At 45.3% G+C, this 18,258-nt stretch overlaps 1 protein-coding gene across 1 annotated transcript in view; it reads right to left on the minus strand.

The window, feature by feature from the left end:
• Positions 1-607: 607 nt before the first annotated feature.
• Positions 608-18,258, minus strand: part of LOC126260788 (epithelial discoidin domain-containing receptor 1-like) — a 63,742-nt gene continuing 46,091 nt past the window's right edge. Inside the window, exons 7-11 of the mRNA XM_049958124.1 lie at positions 17,384-17,517; positions 15,143-15,341; positions 11,298-11,438; positions 6,839-7,360; positions 608-1,334 (exon numbers count right to left, since the gene is read on the minus strand). Coding sequence (XP_049814081.1) covers positions 1,105-1,334; positions 6,839-7,360; positions 11,298-11,438; positions 15,143-15,341; positions 17,384-17,517 — 1,226 coding nt within the window. The 3' untranslated portion in view covers positions 608-1,104. The remainder of the gene's footprint in view (positions 1,335-6,838; positions 7,361-11,297; positions 11,439-15,142; positions 15,342-17,383; positions 17,518-18,258) is intronic.

Here is an 18,258-nt window from a genome sequence, read left to right on the forward strand (position 1 = left end):
GGAGTTCTGTGCACAGTGTTCACAGCATAGGGCACCATCATTAGATTCGTATTAAGCAACACTGACATAACTGCACAACGCCACAAAGAACAAGACGCGGGGAAAATTAAGTACATGCGTTAACCTCCTGCACGACAATACGACGCTTGGCACAGCGCACACTACACAAGCTTGGCTCAACTTTGTCGAGAGGAAGTTTGGAAGCATCCACCAAACACTGTAAATCTGTCCCATGCCATTTCCGTCTTTTCAGCAAACTGAAAGAACTGGTGGCACAAAGAGATTTCCCAACGATAAGGGCGTTTACACAGCCTTTCTCAAAAGACTCCGTAAGCAAGGAGCGGGTTTCTGTTGTCGAGGAACAGGAGTGATAGAGCGTTTCGACCGTTGTTGACACAGAGTTTTTCTAACTATTGGAAAATATTGCCATATATCTGTGTCACTATGAAGTATAGTGAAGCTTTCAGTAAAAGTCCACTCGTAACTTCAGCAAATATCTCTTTTTTGTCATCATGTCGATAATAACGAGGAATATTCAGTAGCTGTAAGTCTATCAATAAGGGATGTCGCTCTGGCAAAGCAAGAACATCAAAATCACATCGAATGATTGTCAATTTTATTTCGTAATAAACTAGAAAATTATTATTACACAATATAGAAACATATGTTTGCCATTTAGAAGTTGTACAAATACAGGGAACGAAGAGGCACAGACGTTTGCCACATTGGGTCGTACAAGGCCGAAGAACGAGGACATGTTCACTGATTCTGCGTGTGAGTGTAACAGTGCACATCAACATCGGATCTCAGTGATACAGTGCTTTACATCTAACAGATATGTGAAAATCTTTCCATCTGAACATACAGTTAATAAGATACAATTTAAAATGACAAAAAACGTGATTGTTTCCGAACTTCCTTCACGTTGCTGGCCACTCGTGGGACGAGAGAGGATAATGCGACGACAAGATCGCCTTCAACCTTCGCTTTACTGCGAAAAGTCACTCTCGGTCTGCACTTGTCCAAACTGTTCCAAGTAATGTGTCGGAGATGTTTCAGAAGTTGGTTTCACACCACTGGGTCGGCTGAAGCGTTCATCGGTGGTTAAATGTGCGGCAAGTTGTCGCAGACTATGAAGTCGGTGACGGCGTACTTGGTGAAACTGTCCCTGTCGCCCTGGCCCACGTTGACGATGTCCGTGGCTGCGTAGTAGTTCCCCCTCTTCCCGGGAGAGGCAGCGCCGTTCTTGTGGTGGTGCGGAGTCACGGGACGCGAAATGCTGCCCACGAAATGCAGGTCGTCGTGGAAGCTGCTCACGCTCACGATCGAGAAATCTGCAACAGGAGAGGGCGCAATTAACGTTCAGTTTTCGGTGCAACAGTGCTTTGAGTGCTGCTGAACAGTGAAATGAACAGAGGTAACTCAGATAGCAACATCTTTCACCATGCGCCATTCTACGCTGTTTAAGTAACTCAAATATCGTTAGGTTAAAATCAACAGTCGAGATCGCAACAACAATTTGTTTACTGGCCGGTTTCGGCTCATGGTGAAGGCATCTTCAGAATTTTTATAATCCGTATGACTGGTGCAGGCGGCTCCTAAGTTCCTCACGTGATACCGCGATTGTGTACGTTCGTGATACCACGTGAAAAACCGAGGAGCCACCAGCCCCATTAATACGGGTCCCAAAAATGCTGTGGATGGCTTTACCATAAGCCGAAACCCGTCAATAAACAAATGTTATTGCTATCTTTATTGTTCATTTGAACCTAAGGATAGCACCAGATCGCTCCACTCCATAGACAAGGCTGTCTAAATTTATTAAGCCGAATATCAGTTTTCGTTTGGATTTTCAGCTGCACTCTGACAACTGTCCCAGAAGCTGGTTCTTCGCTTACAGACTCAGAAGTATGATATTAGCGAAAGAGCTGTTATTGACTCAACTTCCACTCACACTTGACTCTACTATCCTCAGGGGATAGGCAAAATAATGTGAGCAGTGGTAGTAATGGGATGATTGTGTTTGACGGTCAACAACGCATGTAAGGCACGTGTCGCGCTGGACTGCGCGTGTTCAGTACGGACTAGGCGTCAGTGCAGGTTGTTTACGAGAAGTGCAACAAAAAAAAAAAAGAAAGGTTCAAATGTGTATCAAATCTTATGGGACTTAACTGCTAAGGTCATCAGTCCCTAACGTTACACAGTACATAGCCTAAATAATCCTAACGACAAACACACACACCCATGCCCGAGGGAGGACTCGAACCTCCACCAGAACCAGCCTCACAGTCCATGTAGCGCCTTAGACCGCTCGGCTAAAGAAGTGCACACTTCGTATTTTCATTCAGATGCCGAGGTCGACGTGCAATGAAAGACCTTACAGAGTTTAAAGAAGGCAGATTGTGGGGGCTCGATTAGCTGGAGTATCAGTAACGAAGACAGCCATCTTATTGAATGTTTCAAGAGCAACTGTTTCAATAGTCATCACAGCCTACCCCACATCATCGTGTAAACGTAGCAGTGAGCGCAAATCAGAACTAAATGACAGAGATCGTCGTACGCTAAGACGAGTTGTGCTTTCTTTTCCCGCTAGCCCAAGTGGTTAAAGCTCGCGTAAAGTGGGACATCTGGGTTCGAGTCCCACCCGGTAAAAATTTATACACTGCTGGCCACCGTAAATGCAACACCAAGAAAGAGAAGAGGTAGCACAACAAAATTTATTTTGTAGATAACATGTTGGCCAAGTATCAAATGATTACGTTTACAGACGTCTGTGTCATGTGGTTCCTGCCAGAATCAGTAGCCAGAGTAGCCGCCATTGTTGGGGATAACCGCTGCCACACGTCTCGGCATTGAGACAAAGAGACGTTGGATGTGCTCCTGGGGTACAGCAGCCCAAGCAGCTTCCACACGTTGCCAAAGATCATCTGGTGTGGCAGCTGGGGATGTAATCTGGGTCACTCGTTGAGCAACCATGGACCACATGTTTTCTATCGGCGAAAGATCCGGAGAGCGAGCCGGCCAGGGAAGCAATTCAATCTGGTTATTGACGAAGAACCTTTGGACAATGCGTGCCACGTGTGGTCGCGCATTATCCTGTTGAAATATGGCTGTGGCCGAGCCCTGAAGGTAAGGCAGGACAACTGGCTCCAGCACCTCGGATATGTAGCGCCGGCTATTTAAAGTACCGGCAATGCGTACTAGAGGCGTGCGAGAGTAATATCCAATACCGCCCCATACCATAATACCCGGTGCAAGACCAGTGTGGCGGTGCATAATGCAGCTGTCCAGCATCCTCTCTCCACGGTGTCTCCACACTCGAATCCGACCATCGTGGTGCTGCAGACAGAAGCGTGCCTCGTCAGTAAAGACAACGTCATTCCATTCTGCCGTCCACATCCGTCTGTCATCACACCATTGGCGACGGAGACGTCTGTGGTTCTGCGTCAATGGTAGACGAAGCAATGGACGTCTTGCGGACAGACCACTCTGCTGTAAACGGCGTCGAATGGGCGCGCATGGATGATGCGTTACAGACGCAATGTGCTGTGCTACGGTTCGGGATGTCACTGAGCGATCCGTCACTGCCATGCGCACAATTTGCCTATCAGCACGTGCAGTGGTGCACCGAGGTGAATGCGATCGACCACGTCGGTCCGTCGTACCCTCCTGCATCCAACAGTCACATATTCGCATTACAGTTGTTTGGTTTCGTCCAACACGACTAGCGATTTCTCTGTATGATAATCCACAATCTCGGTAAGCCACTATCCTTCCTCTGTCGAACTCGGATACTTGATCAAAAGATGTTCGCTGTTGTCTACGAGGCATAACTGATCGTCTTGTGAAACAACCACAAGGTAAACACAAGTGCCGAACGTACACTCGTCGAAATCGCCAAGCCTTAAATGGCGCTATGAGGTGGCGCCACAGGCGCGCGTGATGTGCGTCTGCGCTGAAATTCTAATCAGTTGCATATCTCATCGCTGCAAACCCATGGTGTAAATTTCACTTGATTCGGATGCTTCCTTCAGGGTGTTGCATTTACGGTGGCCAGCAGTGTATCTGTTACTAATCAACTGTGCAGCTGGTGTCTAATGATATTTGTAACTACGAATACATTTGTTCCAATCGAACAATCTTTGGGTGAGTTAGAACGTCGGCATAGTTGCAGACTTTTGCGTCCAGCAGCATTAGGTTCTCTGGGTTCCGCTCTTAAGAAGAATGACCTGCCATTTCTTCACAGAGATTCAGAGACGACATTGATATGGTACCAAGCAGAGATCAAACTGTCGTAAAGGCAAAGGATGTGCTAACAGGCATCTTAATGGGCATCCAGAAACTTTTGATCACATAGTAACTTTTGTGTTTGTATTTGAGTCGTGCCACAATACGTCGTTGTGTCCCCAGTTACGAAGGGTAATAATAAAGTTTTAACTATGAGCGCCAAAAAGTAGTGGTATGTAATTAAATTTTGTTTGTTTGCAGATAAACGTCTGCATTCTTGGTACAGAATCCGCTCGCCTTAGTACCGTACCCCGCCATCTGCAGAGTCAAAGTAGAGTTACGCAGCCCACTGGTAGGTACACTGTGCCAGCCTCATCTAGCCCTTTCGGCGGTGCACAAAGCCACCGTTGCAAACAAACAAAACGTTTATTACGTAAAAACATTTTTTTGCGGATGACAGCTGAAATTTTATTACTACTCTTCGTTTCTGTTGCTCGTAGCAGTCAAAAACGACTGGAACAGAAAGACTGACAAAACGTGTGGAATTCGCCCTGCCCTCTGCTATGGAAATCTGGCTTGGACTTCCGATGTTCCCTCCATTTATCCCGCCATCCAGATTCTCGAGCGCCACACGCTCTTCCTAGCCCTTGGGATCCGCTTACCTTCCACCACCCTAATCGTCTACCAACTTATAACAGTTCCCACCCTATTCTTCCATCTCGAAAACCTCCGTGTATCCTACGTCACCCAAAGAGCGAGATGGCGCTGTGGCTAGCACACTGGACTCGTATTCTGGAAGACGACGGTTCAAATCTGCGTCCGGCCATCCTGACTTAGGTTTTCCGTGATTTCCGTTAATCGCCACAGGCAAATGCCGGGATGGTTCCTTAGAAAGGGCATGGCCGATTTCCTTCCCCATCTTTGACACAATCCGAGCTTGTGCTCCGCATGTAATGACTTCGATGTAGACGGGACGCTAAACCCAATCTTACTTCCTTCTTCTAAGTTACCCATAAATTACCCATCTCCTAGTTTCCTTCTAGTTCCCTGACACCACACTGCCCCAACAGTGCACCTCCGCACTTTCCACGTCTTGTTCCAATGATAGTTCCATTTCTCTCCTTTACCTGAACGAAATCCGGCCATTTTTTGCCCTTCCTACTAGATATAACCAGAACTCACCCCATCTCCCATAGTCAGGTGCCCCTTCCTCTCTCCTCCTCTCCAGCCATACCCTAAGAGAGTCCGGAGTAGCATCCTTCTTCCCTCACCCAAATCACTGCTCCAAACAACCACCCAAACAAAGACCCTATTACATACTACCCGGACTCTACAGTTCCGATGATACCCCTCTCTCTTTGGCAGTCAACAGCCACTCACCACTTCACTTGTCTCTGTCTCTACCTTAACCAGTCGACACATCGACTCTTTACCTTTTACCTCCTGCAACTGTCCATCTGTCTTTTACATTTATATGAAAAATTCATTTGCCACTTCATCTGTGTCACCATGTTAATTAATCAACAAATCAGCCTTTTATATTTTATGGCAAACATTAACTTGGGTAAAACATTCATTTTTTAGTCAATATGTCCAACTTGTATCGGCCCACATGGGGCGAGGGGAATGAAGTAACTGTTGTTGTGGTTGCTATTGTTGTTGTGGTTGTTGTTGTTGTGCAGCTATCGATGCTACTTTATCCAGTGCAAGCCTCTACATCTCCGAATAACTACTGAAACCTACACTCGTCTCAATCTGTTTATTCATCTCTTGATTTCCCTCTACGATTTTTGTCCTCCACGCTTTCCCCCAGCACTAAACTGATAAACCAGTGATGTGTTAGAACGTGTCCTATCAACTGATCCCTTCTTTTAGTCAAGAAGTGCCACAAACTTCTTCCCTCCCCAGTTCTATTCAGCACTTGCTCATTAGTTTCATGACCTACCCATCTAACCTTCAGCATTTTCTGTAGCAAGACATTTCAAAAGCTTCTAGTCATTTCTCTTCTAAACTGTTTATCATCCATGTTTCACTTCCTTACAGGCCTGCATCCAGAGAAATACGTTCATAAGAGACTTTCTGACACCTAAGTCTATATTCGACGTTCCAGAATGAGAAGTTCTGGAAAGTTCGCAGGAGAGCTTCTGTAAGTTTGGAAGGTAGGAGATACTGGGAGAAGTAAGGCAATGAGGGCAGAGCGTGAGTGGTGCTTTGGTAGCTCAGATGGTAGAGCACTTGCCCCCGAAAGTCAAAGTTCACGAGTTCGAGTCTCAGTCCGGCACACAGTTTTAATCTGCTAGGAAGTTTTATATTCGACGTTCCTTGTCATCGCCAGTCTGCATTCTATAACCTCTCTACTTCGGTCACCACTACTTATTTTGTTGCCTAAACAGCAAAACATTTTCATTGTTTCGTTTTCTACTCTAATTCCCCAACATCGCCTGATGTAATTGGACTACATTCCATTATCCTTATTTTGCTTTTGTTGGCGTTTATTTTACATCCTTCTTTCAAGACACTGTCCACTCCTTTCAACTGTTGTTCCAAGTCCTTTGCTATCTATGACAGAATGAAATAATTATAGAGACAGAAAAAACGTGGTGGTACTGACCGGCGAAGTCGTGGCTCTTGGCGGGCGCGAGCAGGCAGCCGTACTCGTGCTGTGCGGAGAGCAGCTTGTAGGGCTCGTGGTAGACGCTCGAGTTCTCGCTGTCGTCGCCGTTGCTGCCGCTGCCGCTGGCGCTGTCGTCGCCGCGGCCGCCGTACAGGCTGCAGACGGCGGCGTGCGGCGCGGGGGAGGCGCGCCTGGGGGCGGCGGGGGCGGTGGGGGCGGCGGCCACCCTGGCGTGTCCGGCCACCCCCAGCACGCGCGCCAGCACCGGCGGCGTCGATAGCTGCAGGCCGCGCATCGAGACGCCGCCGCCGCCCGCCGCGCGCGGCAGTCCGCCGCCGGACGCCGCCCCCGCCGCCGCCGTGAAGCCGCCGCACGGCTTTCCCGCTAGGAGCGCCACCTTCTGGCGGCCGCGGCGCACCACCACCACCGCCGCCCCCGCCAGCGCCAGCAGCATCAGCGACGCCAGCCCGCCCGCCACCAGGCCCACGTACGCCTGCTGCGCGCCCGCCGCGTTTGTCGCTGCCAACCAGGGGTACAGTTAGAAAGTAGAGTCTAGTGCGCCGGCCGAAGTAGCCGTGCGGTTGAAGGCGTTGCAGTCTGGAACTGCAAGACCGCTACGGTCGCAGGTTCGAATCCTGCCTCGGGCATGGATGTTTGTGATGTCCTTAGGTTAGTTAGGTTTAACTAGTTCTAAGTTCTAGGGGACTAATGACCTCAGCAGCTGAGTCCCATAGTGCTCAGAGCCATTTGAACCATTTTTAGAGTCTAGTGCAGTGATCAAAACATGTCTAAGAGAGTAAAGAAGAATCGGTTGGCACGACATATTGTGAGCCACAAAGGAGTTGTAGGTTTGATAATGTAGGTAAGTGTGAGGTGAGGGGGGGTAAAATTGAGGAGGGAGAAAAAAGGATGGTTACAGTAAGCAGGTGAAGTGGATGGAGAGTTGAGGAGGCTTGCAATGGATAGATTAGCGTGGAGAGTAGCGTCAAAGCAAGCTTCTTTACTCCAGTACGAAATTCGAATGATGAGGTCGACTCTCTCGTCACAACCTACTGTTGTGTCACTACGAACAATAATTTACGAAGAGCTTTACAACCCTTACTATTGTTCTCAAACACTGTTGCGCGAACATGGAGAACGAGTGACACAAACAGTCATGCACTTGTGGTAGATAAGCTAACTATTAATTTAACCTCAACGGTATCTCAGAGTTTGCAGCCTAATCGGTTATCTGTTACTGATCTTATGGTTTTCAGTCCGAAGATTGCTTTGATGCCCCTTTCGACGCTAGTCTATCCGTTGCAAGCCTCCACAACTCTCCATCCACTTCACCTGCATACTGTAACCATCCTCCGTTCTCCCTCCACAATTTTACTCCCCTCCCCTCACACTTACCTACATTATCAGATTTACGATTCCTTTGTGCTCACAATATGTCCTGCCAACCGATTCTTGTTTACTCAACTTCTGACATAAATTTATATTCTCAACCATTCTTTTCAGTACCTATTCTCTTCTTATTTTCCGGCCTCTTTTTTCCACAGTCGCAGCCATACAAGGTACACAGTATACGTCATTTTGTAGTACGTACAACATATACTGTCTTTTGCGACTGTAACATCTACATCTACATTTACACTCCGCAAGCCACCCAACGGTGTGTGGCGGAGGGCACCTTACGTGCCACTGTCATTACCTCCCTTTCCTGTTCCAGTCGCGTATGGTTCACGGGAAGAACGACTGCCGGAAAGCCTCCGTTCGCGCTCTAATCTCTCTAATTTTACATTCGTGATCTCCTCGGGAGGTATAAGTAGGGCGAAGCAATATATTCGATACCACATCCAGAAACGCATCCTCTCGAAACCTGGACAGCAGTGTCTAATTAAAACCAAACGTGTTTCGTTTTATTTTAAAGCGTCTTCAGGGGTCATGTTTATTTTGTATCTTACGCCGTTCTTTCCCTCCTTCTACACATATGTGTTAAATTTTAGCACACAGATTTTTCATTAACACAAAAGCGTGTATATATTTAGTGTCAGTGAAGCACTATGTGCTAAATTCTACCATGTATGTGTAGAATAACGGAACGAATGGCGGAGGAAACAAAAAACTTTGAACACAGAGGACGCTTTAAAATAAAGCGACACGCTTTTTCTCTTCATTACACTTTATTACAGTCGTAAAAGACAATATTTAATCAAAATATCTGGTCGGTACCTCCGCATCTCTTACTCGATTTACCTATCTAACCCTCAGCATTGTTCCGTAGCACCACATTCATTCTTTCAATGTCTGAATTGTTTACCGCCCGCGTACCACCTTCGTCCAAGGCAACACTCTAAAAAAATTTTGAGACAAGAATCTGTAAGCCTCAAATTTATAAGAGATGTTAAGAAATCTCTATTTTTTTGAAAACGCTTTCCTTGCTACAGCCAATCTGCATTTTATATCCGCTCTATTTCTGCCGTAACCTGCTACCGTACTGCCCAAATAGCATAAATTGTCTACTATGTTCAGCGTCTCGTTTCCTAATCTAATGTCTTCAGCATTGCCTAATTTAATTCGGCAACATTCCATACCACATTCTACTTTTGTTCTTTTTCATCTCAGAACCTCTTTTCGAGACATTCTACTTCCATCCAGCTCCTCTTCCAAGTTTTTGCTGCCTCTTACAGAATTACTTTAAGGTTATTATTTTCGCTCATTCAAATTTAATTCCCTTTCTACGTTTCTCCTTGCTTTCTTTTATTGCAGTCTGTTTTCCGTACAAGGTGTAAACAACTTTTCCCACCCTGTACTTTATACCTGCTAGCTTCAGAATTGCAAAGAGTGTGATCCAGAAAACATTGTCTAAATCTAGAGATGCAACAAATTCAGACTTCCCTCTCTTTAACCTATCTTCTAAGATAAGCCGTAGGGTGAACATTGGCTCGCAGGGTCCTACATTTCTCCGCAATCCAAACTGATCTTCCCGAGGTCGGCTTCTGCCTGCTTTTCCATTCTACTTATAGATTACTTTGTTCTCTGAAGACATACGCCTCCACTGTGGTTGTGCCTTCGGTACGACTATCTGATTCGTTGAGGCACGCAAATCAACCTACCTCAGCAATGTCCGTGCTTCATGGGGGGCAACGATATCTGCAGCGCGAATAATGTAAATCTGTGGTTGCCAGAGTGTAGTCGCAGGAGGCAGTGTTAGCCGCTTCCTTCCAGACACCCTTCACAGGGTTCTGCGTGTACCTACACAACAGGCAACACTACCAGTTTCTGGAGATCGGGATGAAACTGCAATAGCAGGCAGTTGGCTTCTACAACTAGAGTCGTTGAAACATCGATCACAAAGTCATTTTCTTCGAAGTTTAGTGAATCCGGAGGCCAAAAAAAAAAAAAAAAAAGGTTCAAATGGCTCTGAGCACTATGCGGCTTAACTTCTGAGGTCATCAGTCGCCTAGAACTTAGAACTAATTAAACCTAACTAACCTAAGGACATCACACACATCCATGCCCGAGGCAGGATTCGAACCTGCGACCGTAGCGGTCACGCGGTTCCAGACTGAAGCGCCTTTAACCGCACGGCCACACCGGCCGGCGCCGGAGGCCAACATAGTCTGCCAGAAATCATCATACTCATAATACACAATGAAATTTGATACATAGCGGCAAGTGTACGATATAGTACTTTCTACTTTGAATGATAATACAGATAGATAGATATTAATGACTGCATTATGTGAATCAACATCTTTCGGTCCACCGTCACCACATCTTTCTTATATCTCCAAATTGTCATTTACACCGTAGGAGAGCGTAGTTATGTACACCATGCACAATTTATGCTACACTAGACCACAAAAGGTATGTTTCGAAACTTTGGTGAACATTGATCACATTTTAAGTACCGTGCTACGGTATCCAGATATCTAGCGCTCTTAACTAGGAATTTTGTTTGCTAACTCGAAGCCAAATACTTCAACTAAATTCCTAGTCGCTATACCCTCATTTCAGCAGTATCTAGATAATATTTAACGAATCTTACACGTCTGTACATGCATACTACTTGAAACTGCAGACATTCACTTCTTACCTACAATTAGTGCGGCCTCTTGACTTAAATCATATGAATGGCGTTTTTATAACTTAATTCATATGGTATTACACATTTAAGTGATCATTAGAGACAGATATTTCGTTCCAAAGTATTCTCTTATAAATTACAGTATTAATTAACTGTGATATCGTGGGAATTTAAGCTGTTATGGGATTTCAGTTACTAGAGATTTTACAACAAATGGTACATAATTAACATGCAGAAACTGTAATACTGAAAATAAATACTTATTCGTTGTGATGAACACACAGCTATTCTCAAAACTATCTTTATGAGAAAGGGATGGTACATAAATATTTTTTAAACAGGCTTCGTAACGAGTCGCATAGAAGTTGTTGAGTTACTCACCAGGTGCTATCTCCTTGCGCTTCTGAGCTGGCTTCTCCGTCGGTATTTCAGAATTTAGGCTGCTTATCTCTTCGAGAGCGCTATCCTGTTGGTAAAACATCTGTTCCAGGTAGAGCTGCGAAACGTTGCGGGGTACAGGCACTGAAAGACAAAAGAAGAAAAAGGACTTTTTAGTGACACTTGTCCAAGAAGTTAGCACCTTGTGATTCGCCTCTCATCTTAGAAGTGTGATCATAATTTTGAACTCTCCACAAAGTACGCCTGCCTATGGGGTGCTAGATCCTCAGATAACCGAAACTCCGCGTAATTAAAACACTTAGGTCGGTTATTTTACGTAAAGAAATGGCCTACCTCTCTCTCGCTGGTTTGATTAGTCGATTCCTACCTTCCGTGATGCCATGAACTAAAGCACATCGCTTGCTTCTGTCCCACACTCTCTCCCGCAGACTTCTTGAGTTGGAATCCATTACTCTTTACCGCCTTCTTCTCCTTGTCCTTTTGTTCTTACCCAGAATTAACGCCTTTACCAGAGAATCGTTTCTTTTCATAATACATGCAAGTAGACCAGTTTCTCTTTCAGTATCAGACCTTGCAAGGAGCAATGTGGTTCTATTTGTTGTAATACTGACCAATTCGCTCTCTTTGTAGACCATGGAACAAAGGAGTTTCGTCCAACACAGATAGTTGAATGGAGCCTATCCTAAGCCGTTCAGCCTTCGTTAAGGCCTAGGTCTCATATCGGTACCTCATAAATGGAAACACAAAGAATAGCCGTTACTATAAGGGTCTTGTTGTTAAAGTAGTGTTTCTACTTTTTAAAATACCGTCAAGTTGTAAATGAACAGTATGAAAAACAATCGAGTAATTCTTTGTTCCACAAGAGCCCACCTACCCTTCAACAGCGAGTGAAAGATGAGTATAAAGTAAGTCGACTCAGATGGAGGGCAGGAGCGAGGCAAGCTGTCTGAAAGTGTCGTTTTTATCGTCCAGCTGCGACGAGCGTGTGCGGTGAAGCTCTCCAAAACGGTATTAATCTCTGGCCTTACCTAAGACTCATATGTATTCTAAACCAAAATTTCGCTTGAAATGCGACAAGGTAGGATATTTGCACTATTACCTGTTGTGTAAATAGGAACTGAATCTTAGCTAGTACATGGACTGTTATTTTAAGTAGACATATCTATACCGTGTACGACCTCTGCAATGTAGAAACGAAATGGGCAGATTCAGCCAGTAGATTTCATTGTTCCTTGCAGGATGATGTCGAATTCGATAGCTGGCTGGCATAACAAAAAAATTGGCATCTGCAGCTCCTCGCTTGTGACATTCGAATACTGTAGGATAAACTGAATTTCGAGGGGCAAGAGGCTCTCTTTCGGTGACAGGCTTCCATTGTTGTCTAATTTTACGTCTGGAATATTTACAAAATAGAAGGTAAAGAAAAGGACTCGGTTTTGTTTGCACATTGCTTAAAATATTTAGGACAGCACTTGCCTTCAATTGCTCTGTTTTAACCCTGAACAAATTCACATTCACACAGATGAAGCTCCATATTTTATATCTGGAAAATATTATCTCAGATTTGAAATAAAAATACTCCTCATCCTCCGGTCCTGACCAACGTTTTCTGGAGGTTTTCTTGGCTGTGGCGCATATGCCACAAGTGTGAAATCGCTTCACAAAAATTTCCAATTGGAGGCCCACCCATGTGGACTACTAAGCCTCCTGTACTTCAGGTACTTGGTGATTCTGGAGGTTGCGAATGAAAAGTATTAAAAATAATCTGGTAATTCTCTGTTCCACAAGACCCCACCCACTCTTCAGCAGGGAATGAAAGTGGAGGAGAAAATAAATGTTAAGAATGACATTCTGTTGTGAAATTTTCATGAAACTAGTTAAAATTTCTCAGCTGTATTCGTGCGTAAATATTTTGATAGTAAATTCCATAGAACGCAGAACTTACTGGTGGATTAAAACCAGTGGAACGGGTCTCGAACCTGGGGCCTCTGCCTTTAGCGGAAAAATGCTCTGCCGACCGATCCATCCATGCACCACTCCCGATCCGCCCTTACAGACCTTAATCTCCTGCCTTCCACACTTCACAGAAGTCCTCTTTCATACCTAGCAGGACCAGCACTCCTGGAAGAAATGACATTGCTGGTACAAGCAATTCCCAGAATGAGTTTTCGCTCTCCAGCGGAGTATGCATTGATCTGAAATTTCCTGGCAGATTAAAAGTGTGTGCCGGAAGGGGACTGGAATCTTCGATCTTTGCATTTTGCGGTAAATCGTCTAATGACTGAGCTATCCAAACACGACTCAAAAGTCCCAGGTTCAATTTCCGGTCCAGGTCACAGTTTTAAGAGATTTGTAGTTAACTACATAACTATCTCCTTCATTTCTTGGTAAATGGCTTAGGGTGCCGTACAGAAAGTACATGAAACACATTAGGTTAAAAGCAGTAATTCATGTCCTCTGCAAAGTACAGTAGTGGAAATCGATATACAGGCATGGATATCTGCACGAAAACTAATTCTGTCGGTTTGAATAGTTGTGTACAATGTCTGTGCAATAGTACTGAATCCAATACACCGACAAATGCGGTCAAATAGTATCGAATTTGATGTCAGTATTAGTGTGTGTAACAAGATGTAAGAAAACTGTTTATGTGTTTGTATGTTGGCAGCGCTACGCAGCGCTCTGTATTAATACCACTGACAGCGCTTTGCGCCTTCTGTAGGAGACTCTGTGGCTGGTCGGACTCGCAGTTAGAGGTTAATAGCCAGCTGTGATGGAAGTTGGATGTTAATAGCAAAAAATGGTTCAAATGGCTCTGAGCACTATTAGACTTAACATCTGAGGTCATCAGTCCCCTAGAACTTAGAACTACTTAAACCTAACGAACCTAAGGACATCACACACATCCATGCCCGATGCAGGATTCGAACCTGCGACCGAAGCGGTCGCGCGGTTCCAGACTGAAGCGCCTAGAGCCGCTCGGCCAATAGTTAGCAGTTATGGAGGCTAGAGGTGTGATGTGTTAGCGCAAGCAGGTGATCTGGACGTGTGTCCGTCATGGAGATGTAGTGTTGTTGAAGATTATATAATTTTTGGAACTGGATGTCACGGACGATTATATATATTTTTGAACTGGATGTCACATTAGTAAGGTAGAATGTACTTAAATACATTGTTTGCTCTGCAAAAAAGTCTTTCTTTTGCTAACCACATGCCTGTTAGTAGTTAGAGCCTACAGTAGTTAGAATCTTTTATTTAGCTGCTTGCTATATCGCTGTAGTTGGTATAATGATTTTCTGTGAGGTAAGTGACTTACAAAATGTATGGCTTATTGTTAGGATTTCTTCTAATTCAGGGCAATTCTTTTGGGTTAAGTAATAGTCAGATCGCGTTATCCTTGTATATTATGGATAATAATAAGTTTGAGTTTTATTTGTCAGGAATAATTCTGTAGGTCAGAAATGAAATGATAAAAACAAGTAAAGGGACAGTATGTCAATTTCAGTCAGCAGTTTCAAAACTGAATAACGTAGAAGTTTCACCTTCTCAGTTATTGCAGTCCAAGTAAATATATATTAAGAAGTTTCACCTGGCGACCCAGCCAGGATACGAACCTGGAATGTTGCAGGTGCAACAGTGTGAATGATTGATCCGGCCCTGCTGTGCGGGTACTGGGAACGCTTTAATTTTGGACACCAGTGTATGTTTGTGGAACCCTACCTTTATACCGGTATCCTCTGCCATACAATCTTCGGTACAACAGTTACCGTTATCTACGAAATTGACATAGAGGAAGACCGCCTGTATGGCGCTGCTGTACAACTCACTGGAGTCCAGAGCGAGCTCGCTGACGAGCAGCCAGGCGTCGGCGAAGTGCAGCTGCAGGCGGACGAAGCGCGCGACGCGCTGCTGGAGCGGCACGCTCACGTTGACGGTGGCCTCGGCGGGCGGCGGCGTGGGCCGCCGCAGCGCCGGCTGGTAGTGGCGCCCGTCCAGGCTCAGCTGCACCGACACCTCGCAGAACACCTGCGCAGCCGAGCGGCGGGCCGAGCGTCACGACTCGCGGGCACGGCGTACCGCGGCTTCCAGACTGACCAACGACTCACCTGGCTGGTCGCCGCTTACAAGGAATGCAACACCGACAACCAAGTGCTCAAGTCAAGGAGGGTGTACACTTACTGCAAGGAATGCAAGACCAACAACGATGTGCCAAAATCAAGGAGGGTGTTTGCTTACAGCAAGGAATACAAAACCAACAAGCAAGTGCTCAAATGAAGGAGGGTGTACGCTTACTGCAACGAATACAAGACCAACAACCAAGTGCTCCAATTAAGGAGGGTGTACGCATACTGCAAGGAATGTTAAACCAACAACCAATTGCTAAAATAAAGGAGGGTGTATGCTTACTGCAAGGAATACAAAACCAACAAACAAGTCGTCAGATCAAGGAGGGTATATGCTTACTACGAAGTCCGTCCCCAGTAGCTGAATGTCAATCCTGACGGCTAGGGTTCGACTCCCGGCTGGGTCGGAGATTTTCTTCGCTCAGGGACTGGGTGTTGTGTCGTCCTAATCATCATCATTTCATCCCCATCGGCGCGCAGGTCGCCGAAGTGGCGTCAAATCCAAAGACTTGCACCAGGCGAACGGTCTACCGGACGGGAGGCCTTAGCCACACGTATAAAATAAACTTACAACGAGGAATACAAGACCAACAACCAAGTACTCAAGTCAAGGACGATGTAACACAGGTATGTACTCTTTCGCCACTGTTGTTCAATCTATACCTTGAAGAAGCAATCAGGAAAATAACATAGAGGTTGAAGATGGGATTAAAATTCAGGGTGTAGAGATATTCATGATAAGATTCGCTAATGACGTAGCTGTCCTCACTGAAAGCAGAGAATAATTACAAGACCGTTTGAATGGAATGAACAGACTAATATGTGCAGAACATGGATTCAGAGTAAACAGAGGCAATATCAAAGTGATGAAAAGTTGTAGAAATAAGAAGAGCAACATCAAAAATGGTTTCCACAACGTAAAGCTTTTCTACCAGCTTAGAAGCAAAATAACACATGACGGTCGAATGGTACACTTTGGTTTATTGAGAGAGTTTTAGGAAATTGTAGCTCATCTATAAAGGAAGAGCACCAGCGTGACCATTCTGGAATACTGCTCGAGAATTTGGGATCCCCAGCCGCTCGGAACAATGGAAGACATACAATTACTTCAGGTGTGTGCTCCTACGTTGTTATTGAAATGAAATGAAGTCTCATGCTTCTTTACAGAGCGTAGGGGAACGATGCGGGAGACCCGCACCGCCTTACTAGGCAAGGTCCTAATGGAGGTGGTTTGCCGTTGCCTTCCTCCGACCGTAATGGGGATGAATGATGATGAAGACGACACAACAACACCCAGTCATCTCGAGGCAGGAAAAATCCGGGACCCCGCCGGGAATCGAACCCGGGACCCCGTGCTCGGGAAGCGAGAACGCTACCGCGAGACCACGAGGGGCGGACACGTTGTTATTAGCAGGTTCCATCTACACGAGATTATTACCGAGATGTTTCGTGGACAGAAATGCGAGTATGTGCACGGAAGAAAAAGTTATTGTTACGAAATACAATTGAGAAAAGTTAGAGGACTGCCATTTTGCTCAAAAACCGTGAAGATAAGAGCAATTGGAGCTGGTACAGAGGCATATAAATAGTCGTACTTCCCTCGGTGCAGTGATGGATGGAACAGACAAATGACAAGCAGTGCTGCAAGATATCCTCTGGCATGCACCACACAGTGACTTGCGGATTATGTATTTAGGTGAAAACCGTTCAATATTTGACTTATTAAATATGTTTCAAAGATGCTTAGAACATGTAATATTGCTGCGTATTTGCCTTTCTCTTTATTCAACTTCCTTATCTTCGGTTTTATTTAATAGTATAGTTCAAATTTAAACTATTAAATATGTTTATAGCAGTTTTATAGTACGAATAATATTTCTGTTACACAAGGAAACTGTTTACAGTGTTGCTTGCATGTAGCGTTTCAGAGGTGAATGTCCTTACCTGGATGCCGTGTTCGGGTTTGTGCAGGGCGTGTATCTGGATGGCGGTCAGTTCCCGGGGCCCGTCCAGCTCCAGGTCCACATCAACAGGCTGACCCTGGTGTGTCGCGTTGTGCCAGCCAACCCACCGCCAGTCTGAGCAGACAGAGAAGGAGATTTGGTTTTGAATGAGCTTCCCACTCAGTGTCACAACCGCTGTGAAATCTGCACGTGTACATCAGGAGACACCTCTTAAAAAGAAAAATAATGACGGTTGGTCATATTTTACGGACGACAGGAACTCCATAATAATAAATAATGAATAAATTGATAATGTTCATGCCATTCATCCCTCCTCACCCGACTCTCCGCCTCTCTCTTCATCCCTCATATCTCTGTCTATCGTCTCCTACTTCCTTTTTTGCCCTCTGCTCCTCCCCCCACTGTCTGACCATTTCCCCATCCCCTTCTCTCCATCCATCTCTTCCCCCTCCCCTCAAATCTGTGTGTCCATCTCTTTCTTCCTCCATTCTCTGTGTCCATCTCCTCCTCCCACCATCTCTCTCTACTTTATCGCCCACATACAAACAGCAAATCGTAGTTCTTAATCCCACGGTATTTCTTTCCAGATCGTAATTAATATGTGTACTAAATTTGGCTAAAATCGTTCCAGGTGTTTAGCATGAGCTTTTTACCGGTGGATTTGTGCACATACGCAAATCAAATATATTTTACAATATACTGATCAGCCAGAACATTATGACCACGAGCTTGCTTTCAATGCAAATCAGTCCAGGCAATGGCAGCGTCACCTGGCGAGGAATGAATGCTAATCAGACACACGCACACGATGCATGTAGTATAAGTTGGCATGCTGTCATTGCGTGGAATGGAGAA

This window comes from Schistocerca nitens, chromosome 5, assembly GCF_023898315.1.
Source record: "Schistocerca nitens isolate TAMUIC-IGC-003100 chromosome 5, iqSchNite1.1, whole genome shotgun sequence".
In the NCBI taxonomy this organism is placed as follows: Eukaryota; Metazoa; Arthropoda; class Insecta; order Orthoptera; family Acrididae; genus Schistocerca; species Schistocerca nitens.